Here is a 13,715-nt window from a genome sequence, read left to right on the forward strand (position 1 = left end):
TCCGGGTGAGGGGAGAGAGAAGATGCTGGGAGCAGAGTGAGCTGAGGCCATGACTGCAAGTTTGTGCAAAGTAGCAGATTCTGAGATTCCTGCTACAGAAAGTGAATGCTTGTGATAAAGGGCTTCACAATCGGAGCAGAAAAGCTTGAGTTTTGAGAAAAGGCTGTTTGATGCTGCCGAAATACCAGGCCACATCTTTCGCACAGGCTCTGCTCGTGGCACCAGGCCTCTGCTCAGCCCTTCCTGTCCACCCGCTCTGTGCCCTCCTCTGCCTTCATGTCAACGTCCAGGGTACTGTGCGTGTGTGGGCTTTCTCCACAGGCTTCCTCTCCTTTCTCTCTGTCTCTCTCCCGTCATCGGTCCCCTTGAGAACGAAGCTGAGTAGGAGAGCAGCTTGTCCCATGCTCTGCTGCACCTCATCCCTGGCACGTGTGTGGTCCCCGACACGTGCACAGTGTGAGGGGGGAGCACCTCATTGTGCTGTGACTCTGACCAGAGGCAGTGATGCGCTTGGATGTAGGAGACACGGGCCTCGGCCTGGGCTCCGTTTGCCTCTGTGGCGGCGTTTCAGTGCTCAGTGCACCGTAAGTTCCTTTTCTCAGGGATTCCTCGCCCCCGGGCATGATGTCCTAACACCTCCATCGTGTAGAGGTGGAAGCTGGCGCTCAGTGGAGCTGGGGACCAGTGTCCCCTCAGCGTAAATCAGCTCTGTGTTGAGGGCTGTGAAGCTGACCTTTCCTGGCTCAGAGGCAGGGGCCATAAGGAGGGGCCTGGCTTGGAAGTAGGTGGGGTTGCTCGTGGGTACAGCAGAAACCATGGACTTGGGGGGGGTCGGGGCATGTTGCATCCACCTCCAGGGGGTTGGCTGAGGCCAGGGGTGACGGTGCGCAGCCAGGGGGAGGCCGCTCTGTGCTTGCTGCCCCTGCTGTCCCGCATGCAGTCTGCATGGTGGTGTCTGGCGGCTCGCGCACGGGTGCAGCCATGGTGCACTCAGCCTGTCACACTGTGCTTGCGGCATCTGGGGCCGCTGTCACCTCCGCCCTCACGGCTCTCTAGGGCTGTCTGTCTGTTGGCACCTGCACCCTCTCCTACGTGCCCGTGGAGCCCCGAGAGAGAAGCTGGGGAGGAGGGGTGGGACCTGGGTCTCAACAGAAAGTAGGAAGGGGCTGCATTCACGCATCCAGTAACTGGAACGAACAGCGCCTTCCGCTGCCCGCTGTGGCCTCCGTCTCTTCCTTCTTACCCAGAAGCTTATATTTCCCCCCAGTATTTTCAGGAAATCTTGTCTGTCCCAACCGTCTGAGCAAACTGCTTTGGTCTCGGCCCCTCCAGACCCACCTGTGCAGATGGTTTGAAAGCAGACACCCCTGAGGTGGCAGCTCCCCCCTTTCTGTGCTTTACTGTCTTGTACAAAGGGTTCCCTGGCACCGTAGGCAGTCCCCCCTTGCATCCCTGTGCCCGTCCTCCTGAGGCGACTGGCTCACCTGAGAGTCCTCAGGCCCACGGGGCTCAGAGAGTGTGGATATGTCTCATCTGCCCTGAGGTTCTCTTGCCCCAGCGCGAGCCGGTGAGGGAGCTGCAGGGACACGAGTACACCCTCCAGGGTCACACCCCGAGGTCCACTTCTGCCTGCGTGCTGATCTGGGCCACAGCCGGCCCTCCTCGTGCCTGCCAACTGCCCCCTCTCCCTGTGGCACTGTCCAAAACCCGGGAGCCGTCCCCCAGGGTAGCTGTAAGCCCCTCGCCAGCAGAGACGGTCCAGAGTCCCTGGTGGGAAGCAAAGAAGCCAGCCCCTGAGACAGGCAGTGGAGGGGCGGAGTGAGGCCCGTCTCTCCACCCATGCCTCGTCCCAGCCAAGGCCAGATGAGCAGCCCTGGAGGGAGGACGCGGCTCTGCCCAGGCCCCGCCACCTCCTGCGTGAGCTCTGTTGCTGCACCTGGGCTCTTTTCTCTATTTGGCCACTGCATCTGGCAGCACAATGTGTCTAGCCTGAGCTGCTTGCATATTTCAAAGCAGCCAAGTGTGGGGAAGCTGACCTCGGCTGCGCGTGGGCACCTGGTCTCCAAGCAGACAGGGCAGGAAGCCGCCCGGGCCCGCGAGCACCCCTGCCTACTCACGGACGCCGAGCAGGGCCGTGCCCCCGAAAGGGATGGCCAGGAATTCAGACGCCCCTGGGCCAAGGTGGAAGCCTCGCTCCCGGGTCATCCGTGCAGTCCAGAGACGGTTGGGTTCGTTTGTGCCTGACTTCGACCCTTTGGATGAGGGGGCCGCGCGAGATGGCTTGGGCTCTCTGGGGCAGACACCGGGTAGTGGGCTGCAGAGGTGTCTTCCCTGGCGTGGGCAGCAGGACCCACACCACCTACGCCTCCTGCGGTGACCTGCGTGCGGGCACCTGCCCAGGCCCGGAAGAAGGGCCTGCCTCTCGGCCGGGCCCCAGGCAGGCCGGGGCCTTGCTGGCTGTGTGGTAGCCCTGCCCCTGGGCGGCTGGGCTGTGCCCTGTGAGAGGCCGTCAGTGTTGGAGGCCTGGCTTCAGGCACCCTCCCCTTCCACCTGGCAGCGGGGGGCTGCTTCATGGGACTTCCCTTTGCCCCTCCCTGTGGAGGGCGTTTCTCTGATTTGCTGCATGAGAAGCGGTTTGCAAAGACAAGCTTCACTCTTGGAAGGTTTCCTGGTGGCTGATTGCTGCTTAGACTGTGAAGCGGTGACTTTTTGTTCCGTTCTCTCTCTTCACCCGCTTTTCTTTGGGGCACAGTGACTTGGGGAGGTGGGGTGGGGAGTGGCCGCCCTGCGCCTGTGGGAGGCTGGTCTCCGAAGGTCAGAGCATAACCTCTCTTCCCTGCAGAACAACTTCATCAACCTCAGCTTCCTCCGCCTCTTCCGCGCCGCCCGACTCATCAAGCTGCTCCGCCAAGGCTACACCATCCGCATCCTGCTCTGGACCTTCGTCCAGTCCTTCAAGGTGAGGCTGGGCATGGCCAGGTGCGGCCTGACCCCTCCCTTGTCGTGCAGGCTGGGGGGCTTCTGCCGCCACCGCCCGAGCGCCCTCCTCGGGAAGGCCGGGGCGGGGGCCCACACCTCCCGTGGCCCCCGTTGTCCCGTGATGGTTTGTAAGGACGCTTTCACACCTCCCGTGGCCCCCGTTGTCCTGTGATGGTTTGTAAGGACGCTTTCAGGTTTACGGAGAGTATCTTGTTTATGCTCACCAAGGGCTGAGGCAGCTTTTATGGCTTGATTTGTAGATGAAGGAGTTGACGGTAGCTTGGTGGTCAGTGGGGTGGGTCTGCAGTCAGCTGAGGCCAGTGTGGCCCCAGAGACCCGGCCACCATCCGCTCTGCAGATGAGGCTCAGGTCAGGGGGCAGGCCTCTCTCCTGGAGCTGACCCGTCCTCCCTCCTGGAGCTGACCTGCCCTCCCACCTCTCTACAGGCGCTGCCCTACGTGTGCCTGCTCATCGCCATGCTGTTCTTCATCTACGCCATCGTCGGCATGCAGGTGGGTGTGCGCGGGGCCATCGCACGATAACGATGGCACGTTCGCACTTCGGCAACGTTTCTATGAGCCAGGTGCCGTTCTAAGTGCTTTATGAACTTAATCCTCAGAAAGACTCTTCTGTGGCTGAGGCCAGGCAGTGCCACCCTTTGTGGGCAGATGCCCGGCCCTGCTCTCTAGTGGAATCCTGCCGGGGTGTGCTAGGGCGCTGGTGGGCACGATTGCTTGGGTGCTGGGCCCCCACGGCGGTGGAGTGTTTGAGCACATCTGCAGGACGCCGAGCGGCCTGCGGCACAGCAGCTGGTCATTCTTTTGGCCCAGCAGCACTTCTGAAGGACAAGCGTCCTGATCCTGTACCGGAGATTATATACTGTTGAAGGAAAAAGTCAACAGGATCATACCAGGTCACTGTCCTGGTCAAAATTAGCTTTTGTGTAACTTACCTTTATTTTGTCAAAGAACGCTTTGTCAGCTTCTTTTGGGAAAATGTTTAAAATACACAAAGCAGTGTCCCAGTTGATACTTTTGGCATCTGGCCACTTTCCAATAGTAGGGATGGGAGATGGACTCAAATGTTAATTTGTAGTGGAAGGAGACGGTGTCTAAAGGTTAGCTGAAAACTGATTTTTAAACTCTATTTCCAGGGGTTGAAAAGTGGTCTTGCTTAAAATTTGCTGAGATCTGATGCTGTTTAAAACAGACATATATTTTTTCTTGCTTTGGTATGTGGGCATACAAAGACATATGTCACTGATCTTTATTTTTTTTATTTTATTTTTTATTTATTTTTTACATCTTTATTAGAGTATAATTGCTTTACAATGGTGTGTTAGTTTCTGCTTTATAACAAAGTGAATCAGTTATACATATACATATGTTCCCATATCTCTTCCCTCTTGCGTCTCCCTCCCTCCCACCCTCCCTATCCCACCTCTCCAGGCGGCCACAAAGCACCGAGCTGATCTCCCTGCGCTATGCGGCTGCTTCCCACTAGCTATCTACCTTACATTTGGTAGTGTATATATGTCCATGCCTCTCTCGCGCTTTGTCACAGCTTACCCTTTCCCCTCCCCATATCCTCAAGTCCATTCTCTAGTAGGTCTGTGTCTTTATTCCTGTCTTACCCCTAGGTTCTTCATGACATTTTTTTTCTTAAATTCCATATATACGTGTTAGGATATGGTATTTATCTTTCTCTTTCGGACTTACTTCACTCTGTATGACAGACTCTAGGTCTATCTGCCTCATTACAAATAGCTCAATTTCGTTTCTTTTTATGGTTGAGTAATATTCCATTGTATATATGTGCCACATCTTCTTTATCCATTCATCCAGTGATGGACACTTAGGTTGTTTCCATCTCCGGGCTATTGTAAATAGAGCTGCAATGAGCATTTTGGTACATGACTCTTTTTGAATTATGGTTTTCTCAGGGTATATGCCCAGTAGTGGGATTGCTGGGTCATATGGTAGTTCTATTTGTAGTTTTTTAAGGAACCTCCATAGTGTTCTCCATAGTGGCTGTACCAATTCACATTCCCACCAGCAGTGCAAGAGTATTCCCTTTTCTCCACACCATCTCCAGCATTTATTGTTTCTAGATTTTTTTGATGATGGCCATTCTGACCGGTGTGAGATGATATCTCATTGTAGTTTTGATTTGCATTTCTCTAATGATTAATGATGTTGAGCATTCTTTCATGTGTTTGTTGGCAGTCTGTATATCTTCTTTGGATAAATGTCTATTTAGATCTTCTGCCCATTTTTGGATTGGGTTTTTTTTTTGTTATTGAGCTGCATGAGCTGCTTATAAATTTTGGAGATTAATCCTTTGTCAGTTGCTTCATTTGCAAATATTTTCTCCCATTCTGAGGGTTGTCTTTTGGTCTTGTTTATGGTTTCCTTTGCTGTGCAAAAGCTTTGAAGTTTCATTAGGTCCCATTTGTTTATTTTTGTTCTTATTTCCATTTCTCTAGGAGGTGGGTCAAAAAGGGTTTTGCTGTGATTTATGTCATAGAGCGTTCTGCCTATGTTTTCCTCTAAGAGTTTGATAGTTTCTGGCCTTACATTTAGGTCTTTAATCCATTTTGAGCTTATTTTTGTGTATGGTGTTAGGGAGTGATCTAATCTCATACTTTTACATGTACCTGTCCAGTTTTCCCAGCACCACTTATTGAAGAGGCTGTCCTTTCTCCACTGTACATTCCTGCCTCCTTTATCAAAGATAAGGTGACCATATGTGCATGGGTTTATCTCTGGGCTTTCTATCCTGTTCCATTGATCTGTCTTTCTGTTTTTGTGCCAGTACCATACTGTCTTGATTACTGTAGCTTTGTAGTATAGTCTGAAGTCAGGGAGCCTGATTCCTCCAGCTCCGTTTTTCTTTCTCAAGATTGCTTTGGCAATTCGGGGTCTTTTGTGTTTCCATACAAATTGTGAAATTTTTGGTTCTAGTTCTGTGAAAAATGCCAGTGGTAGTTTGATAGGGATTGCATTGAATCTGTAGATTGCTTTGGGTAGTAGAGTCATTTTCACAATGTTGATTCTTCCAATCCAAGAACATGGTATATCTCTCCATCTATTTGTATCATCTTTAATTTCTTTCATCAGTGTCTTATAATTTTCTATATACAGGTCTTTTGTCTCCTTTGGTAGGTTTATTCCTAGATATTTTATTCTTTTTGTTGCAATGGTAAATGGGAGTGTTTTCTTGATTTCACTTTCAGATTTTTCATCATTAGTGTATAGGAATGCCAGAGATTTCTGTGCATTAATTTTGTATCCTGCTGCTTTACCAGATTCATTGATTAGCTCTAGTAGTTTTCTGGTAGCATCTTTAGGATTCTCTATGTATAGTATCATGTCATCTGCAAACAGTGACAGCTTTACTTCTTCTTTTCCGATTTGGATTCCTTTTATTTCCTTTTCTTCTGTGATTGCTGTGGCTAAAACTTCCAAAACTAGGTGGAATAAGAGTGGCGAGAGTGGGCAACCTTGTCTTGTTCCTGATCTTAGTGGAAATGCTTTCAGTTTTTCACCATTGAGGACGATGTTGGCTGTGGGTCTGTCATATATGGCCTTTATTATGTTGAGGAAAGTTCCCTCTATGCCTACTTTCTGCAGGGTTTTTATTATAAATGGGTGTTGAATTTTGTCGAAAGCTTTCTCTGCATCTATTGAGATGATCATATGGTTTTTCTCCTTCAATTTGTTAATATGGTGTATCACGTTGATTGATTTGCATATATTGAAGAATCCTTGCATTCCTGGAATAAACCCCACTTGATCATGGTGTATGATCCTTTTAATGTGCTGTTGGATGCTGTTTGCTAGTATTTTGTTGAGGATTTTTGCATCTATGTTCATCAGTGATATTGGCCTATAGTTTTCTTTCTTTGTGACATCCTTGTCTGGTTTTAGAATCAAGGGTGGCCTCATAGAATGAACTTGGGAGTGTTCCTCCCTCTGCTATATTTTGGAAGAGTTTGAGAAGGATAGGTGTTAGCTCTTCTCTAAATGTTTGATAGAATTCGCCTGTGAAGCCATCTGGTCCTGGGCTGTTGTTTGTTGGAAGATATTTAATCACAGTTTCAATTTCAGTGCTTGTGATTGGTCTGTTCATATTTTCTATTTCTCCCTGATTCAGTCTTGGCAGGTTGTGCATTTCTAAGAACTTGTCCATTTCTTCCAGGTTGTCCATTTTATTGGCATAGAGTTGCTTGTAGTAATCTCTCATGATCTTTTGTATTTCTGCAGTGTCGGTTGTTACTTCTCCTTTTTCATTTCTAATTCTATTGATTTGAGTCTTCTCCCTTTTTTTCTTGGTGAGTCTGGCTAATGGTTTATCAATTTTGTTTATCTTCTCAAAGAACCAGCTTTTAGTTTTATTGATCTTTGCTATCGTTTCCTTCATTTCTTTTTCATTTATTTCTGACCTGATTTTTATGATTTCTTTCCTTCTGCTAACTTTGGGGTTTTTCTGTTCTTCTTTCTCTAATTGCTTTAGGTGCAAGGTTAGGTTGTTTATTCGAGATGTTTCCTGTTTCTTAAGGTAGGATTGTATTGCTATAAACTTCCCTCTTAGAACTGCTTTTGCTGCATCCCATAGGTTTTGGGTCGTCGTGTCTCCATTGTCATTTGTTTCTAGGTATTTTTTGGTTTTCTCTTTGATTTCTTCAGTGATCACTTCGTTATTAAGTAGTGTATTGTTTAGCCTCCATGTGTTTGTATTTTTTACAGATCTTTTCCTGTAATTGATATCTAGTCTCATGGTGTTGTGGTCGGAAAAGATACTTGATACAATTTCAATTTTCTTAAATTTACCAAGGCTTGATTTGTGACCCAAGATATGATCTATCCTGGAGAATGTTCCATGAGCACTTGAGAAAAATGTGTATTCTGTTGTTTTTGGATGGAATGTCCTATAAATATCAATTAAGTCCATCTTGTTTAATGTATCAGTTAAAGTTTGTGTTTCCTTATTTATTTTCATTTTGGATGATGTGTCCATTGGTGAAAGTGGGGTGTTAAAGTCCCCTACTATGAATGCGTTACTGTCAATTTCCCCTTTTATGGCTGTTAGTATTTGCCTTATGTATTGAGGTGCTCCTATGTTGGGTGCATAAATATTTACAATTGTTATATCTTCTTCTTGGATCGAACCCTTGATCATTATGTAGTGTCCTTCTTTGTCTCCTGTAATAGTCTTTATTTTAAAGTCTATTTTGTCTGATATGAGAATTGCTACGCCAGCTTTCTTTTGGTTTCCATTTGCATGGAATATCTTTTTCCATCCCCTTACTTTCAATCTGTATGTGTCTCTAGGTCTGAAGCGGGTCTCTTGTAGACAGCATATATATGGGTCTTGTTTTTGTATCCATTCAGCCAATCTGTGTCTTTTGGTGGGAGCATTTAGTCCATTTACATTTAAGGTAATTATTGATATGTATGTTCCTATTCACATTTTCTTAGTTGTTTTGGGTTCGTTATTGTAGGTCTTTTCCTTCTCTTGTGTTTCTTGCCTAGAGAAGTTCCTTTAGCATTTGTTGTAAAGCTGGTTTGGTGGTGCTGAACTCTCTCAGCTTTTGCTTGTCTGTAAAGGTTTTAATCAAATCTGAATGAGATCCTTGCTGGGTAGAGTAATCTTGGTTGCAGGTTTTTCTCCTTCATCACTTTAAATATGTCCTGCCAGTCCCTTCTGGCTTGCAGAGTTTCTGCTGAAAGATCAGCTGTTAACCTTATGGGGGATTCCCTTGTGTGTTACTTGTTGTTTTTCCCTTGCTGCTTTTAATATGTTTTCTTTGTATTTAACTTTTGACAGTTTGATTAATATGTGTCTTGGCGTATTTCTCCTTGGATTTATCCTGTATGGGACTCTCTGTGCTTCCTGGACTTGATTAACTATTTCCTTTCCCACGTTAGGGAAGTTTTCAACTATAATCTCTTCAAATATTTTCTCAGTCCCTTTCTTTTTCTCTTCTTCTTCTGGAACCCCTATAATTCGAATGTTGGTGCGTTTAATGTTGTCCCAGAAGTCTCTGAGACTGTCCTCAGTTCTTTTCATTCTGTTTTCTTTATTCTGCTCTGCAGTAGTTATTTCCACTATTTTATCTTCCAGGTCACTTATCCGTTCTTCTGCCTCAGTTATTCTGCTATTGATCCCATCTAGAGTATTTTTCATTTCATTTATTGTGTTGTTCATTGTTGCTTGTTTCATCTTTAGTTCTGCTAGGTCCTTGTTAAATGTTTCTGGCATTTTCTCTATTCTATTTCCAAGATTTTGGATCATCTTTACTATCATTATTCTGAATACTTTTTCAGGTAGACTGCCTATTTCCTCTTCATTTGTTAGGTCTGGTGGGTTTTTATCTTGCTCCTTCATCTGCTGTGTGTTTTTCTGTCTTCTCATTTTGCTTATCTTACTGTGTTTGGGGTCTCCTTTTTGCAGCCTGCAGGTTCATAGTTCCCGTTGTTTTTGGTGTCTGTCCCCAGTGGCTAAGGTTGGTTCAGTGGGTTGTGTAGGCTTCCTGGTGGAGGGGACTAGTGCCTGTGTTTTGGTGGATGAGGCTGGATCTTGTCTTTCTGGTGGGCAGGTCCACGTCTGGTGGTGTGTTTTGGGGGTGTTTGTGGACTTATTATGATTTTAGGCAGCCTCTCTGCTAATGGGTGGGGTTGTGTTCCTGTCTTGCTAGTTGTTTGGCATAGAGTGTCCAGCAGTGTAGCTTGCTGGTCGTTGAGTGAAGCTGGGTGCTGGTGTTGAGATGGAGATCTCTGGGAGATTTTCGCCGTTTGATATTATGTGGAGCTGGGAGGTCTCTTGTGGACCAGTGTCCTGAAGTTGGCTCTCCCACCTCAGAGGCACAGCACTGACTCCTGGCTGCTGCACCAAGAGCCTTTCATCCACACGGCTCAGAACAAAAGGGAGAAAAAGTAGAAAGAAAGGAGAAAGAAAGAAAGAAAAAGAAAGAAAGAAAGAAGATAAAATAAAATAAAGTAACATAAAATAAAATAAAGTTATTAAATAAAAAATAATTATTAAGAAAAAAAATTTTTTTAAGAAAAAAAAGAAAGAAACGGATAGAACCCTAGGACAAATGGTGGAAGCAAAGCTATACAGACAAAATCTCACACAGAAGCATACACACTCACAAAAAGCGGAAAAGGGGAAAAAATCATAAATCTTGCTCTCCAAGTCCACCTCCTCAATTTGGGATGACTCGTTGTCTATTCAGGTATTCCACAGATGCAGGGAACATCAAGTTGATCGTGGAGCTTTAATCCGCTGCTCCTGAGGCTGCTGGGAGAGATTTCCCTTTCTCTTCTTTGTTCACACAGCTCCCGGGATTCAGCTTTGGATTTGGCCCCGCCTCTGCGTGTAGGTCGCAGGAGGGCGTCTGTTCTTCGCTGAGACAGGACGGGGTTAAAGGAGCCGCTGATTCGGGGACTCTGGCTCACTCAGGCCGGGGGGAGGGAGGGGCACTGCGTGCGGGGCGGGCCTGCGGCGGCAGAGGCCGGCGTGACGTTGCACCAGCCTGAGGCGCGCCGTGCGTTCTCCTGGGGAAGTTGTCCCTGGATCCCGGGACCCTGGCGGTGGCGGGCTGCATAGGCTCCCCGGAAGGGAGGTGTGGAGAGTGACCTGTGCTCACACACAGGCTTCTTGGTGGCGGCAGCAGCAGCCTCAGCATCTCATGCCCGTCTCTGGGATCCGCGCTTTTAGCCGCGACTCGCGCCGTCTCTGGAGCTCCTTCAAGCAGCGCTCTTAATCCTCTCTCCTCGAGCACCAGGAAACAAAGAGGGAAGAAAAAGTCTCTTGCCTCTTCGGCAGGTCCAGACTTTTCCCCGGACTCCCTCCCGGCCAGCCGTGGTGCACTAGCCCCCTGCAGGCTGTGTTCACGCCGCCAACCCCAGTCCTCTCCCGGCGCTCCGACCGAAGCCCGAGCCTCAGCTCCCAGCCCCCGCCCGCCCCGGCGGGTGAGCAGACAAGCCTCTCGGGCTGGTGAGTGCCGGTCGGCACTGATCCTCTGTGCGGGAATCTCTCCGCTTTGCCCTCCGCACCCCTGTTGCTGCGCTCTCCTCCGCGGCGCCGAAGCTTCCCCCTCCGCCACCCACAGTCTCCGCCCGCAAAGGGGCTCCTAGTGTGTGGAAACCTTTCCTCCTTCACAGCTCCCTCCCGCTGGTGCGGGACCTGTCCCTATCCTTTTGTCTCTGTTTATTCTTTTTTCTTTTGCCCTACCCAGGTACGTGGGGAGTTTCTTGCCTTTTGGGAGGTCTGAGGCCTTCTGCCAGCGTTCCGTAGGTGTTCTGTAGGAGTCGTTCCACGTGTAGATATATTTCTGGTGTATCTGTGGGGAGGAAGGTGATGTCTGCGTCTTACTCTTCTGCCATCTTCCCCTCGTCCCAAAGCCTGGTCTGTACTTTTGATGGATAGATGATGATTCGTACATTTTCATCTGGATTCCAGAGTTTAAGCTGCTTAGAGTTAGGGACTCATTTGCATTTCTAACCTTGAAAGAAAGAAATTAAAATGGATAGAAAACCCATTGTGATGTTTGCACAGAAGAGTAAAGAGAAAGATTCAAGTGACGTATCGTAATATCAGTATAATTACTGGTTTGGAGTCACTGATGAGAGAGTGAATTTTAAAACGCTTCCCTTCTTCCGTCTGGCAGAGCCCACCAAGACTTAGCTCTGGGTCCCCCCCTTTTACTAGTCACTCTGGGAGATCCCTGGACAGGCTCAGAGCCAGAGCCAGCGCACGCTGGGCCGTGGGACAGGGATACATTTGCCTCTCCAGAGGTTTTCTCTACCCTGGAAATGCACAGACGCTGCTGGAGCTGGAAGCCACCAGCCCCGGCAGCAGTGGTGGCGGCTTCTGTCGGGGTTATCTGGCTCAGGGCAGCGTCCTGTCCCATGTGGGTGCACACGTGCACACACGCCGTCTCCTGCCCGGCTGCAGCTCCTGAAGACCCAGCAGCAGTGGTCTGCAGCCTTCTTCTCCACTTCAGGTGTTTGGAAACATCGCCCTGGATGACGACACCAGCATCAACCGGCACAACAACTTTCGGACGTTTCTACAAGCCTTGATGCTGCTGTTCAGGTGCGTTGTGGGGAGGTGGGTCCAGGCTCACTGGCTTCTTCACTCAGGATGGGACCACCCCCCAGCCCTGGTCACACTGGCTTCTCTGCAGCAGACCTTTCCAGTTTCTCTTCTTTCCCTGCTTGTTCTTCCCTAAGGGCTCCTGGGCCTCAAGACAGCCCGAAGGGGAGGCCCTGAGGAGGTCAGCCTGAGAGCGCCAGGCCGGGCCCGCCTCCTCCACCTTGTCTCTGCTCCCTGGCGGCAGCTGCAAGGCCTCCAGTGGGGCTGCAGCCCGAGAGGTCTGGGAGGACAGAAGGTGTCCAAAGGGCTTTTCTTGGTGTGCCAGCCCCAAGCTTCCCGTGTGCTCACCTTAGTGATTCCGGGGATCTGTGCCATCAGGAGGAGCAGGGCAGTGGAGCGCTGCTGTCAGCAGCTTGTACCCGCTCAGTGGCCCAGGGAACCCAACCGGCCAGCAGTGCCGTTCTGATGGGAGCTGCACTTCCTGAGGCTCGGTGGTGCAGCCAAGGGGAGCACCAGGGCGGGGCCTGGAGGAGCACAGGCTGGTGTCCGCTCAGAGGCCTCCCTGCGCGGATGTGTGTGGGACGGCTCCCCAGCCATGGCTGTCAGGCGTGGACGCCCGTGGGCTGGGGCTGTCCACCCGCCTGGCTTGAGAATGCACTTGTGGGCGGAGGCCAGAGAGTGGAACGTGTCTCCCTCATTTCCCATGACCCTAGGAGGGGAGAAAAGAGCTCTTTGTAGTGACTTATGGTAGAGGGGTCCTGACAGCACACCCTGCCTTGGGCCCTTTCCTGAGGTTTCACCATCTGTGTTCACTTATGTAAATGCATCGGGCGGGCTGCTGCCAGGCCCACCCTTGGGGACCCCCAGCACATCTGGCCCTATGCGTTTTGGGCACCGTGGGAGTTCTTCTTTATATGGAGGGTGAGCTCAGATCAGGCCTGCTTCACTGCGCTGCCTGGACAGAGTTTTCCACTTGTTCTTTGCAGCAGATGAACAAGCATCCTTAGGCTTCTTACACTTTCCCCAAATAGTGCCGTTTCTCTGGACTTTAGCTATTACATTAACTTTATTTCTTTGTTTATTAATAGCCTGCCTTGTGCCACAAAAGATATGAAGTGAGCCTTGGTTTTAAGCCTTTGATCTCAAAGATCTCTCTTCCTTCCTCATCTTGGTGTCACATGTGGGCACCCTCGTCATTCAGGCCTGGCACGGGCTGAACCAGCTGTTGTCCATAGGGAGTGGGCCCAGCTTCTGCCCAGGGCTGACCACATAGGGGCACAGGGGGGACCCAGGCCTCTGGCCCACCTGCAGGTCTGGTGCACATCTGGCCCCTGGTGCGGGCCTCACACACAGAAGCAAAAGTCCACGCAGGAGGGGCCTCTGTAGTAGCTGCTCAGGGTGGGGGTGTTCTTGATGTGTTCGAGAAGCAGTAGAAGCTGGGGTGGCTGGTGTGGGGTGAGGTCAGGGCAAGGGCAGGCTGTGGGTAGTCATGTGGATTTTAACTTTTGCAGGGAGTGAGGGGGTCATTGAGGGGTCATTGATCTTATCCCTGGGCTGCTGGTGGGGAGTGAGCATCCAGTTAAGAAGCTGTTGCAGCAGCCCAGGGAGGTGGGGGTAGCACGTGTCTGGCT

General features: G+C 49.7%; 1 protein-coding gene across 1 annotated transcript in view; it reads left to right on the forward strand.

The window, feature by feature from the left end:
• CACNA1B (calcium voltage-gated channel subunit alpha1 B) overlaps positions 1-13,715 on the forward strand; it is a 191,127-nt gene that overhangs the window by 151,187 nt on the left and 26,225 nt on the right. The window contains 3 exon segments of the mRNA XM_029202413.1: positions 2,843-2,959; positions 3,426-3,491; positions 11,993-12,084. Coding sequence (XP_029058246.1) covers positions 2,843-2,959; positions 3,426-3,491; positions 11,993-12,084 — 275 coding nt within the window.

This window comes from Monodon monoceros, unplaced genomic scaffold (assembly GCF_005190385.1).
Source record: "Monodon monoceros isolate NGI ecotype Baffin Bay Population unplaced genomic scaffold, NGI_Narwhal_1 Super_Scaffold_5, whole genome shotgun sequence".
NCBI lineage: Eukaryota > Metazoa > Chordata > Mammalia > Artiodactyla > Monodontidae > Monodon > Monodon monoceros.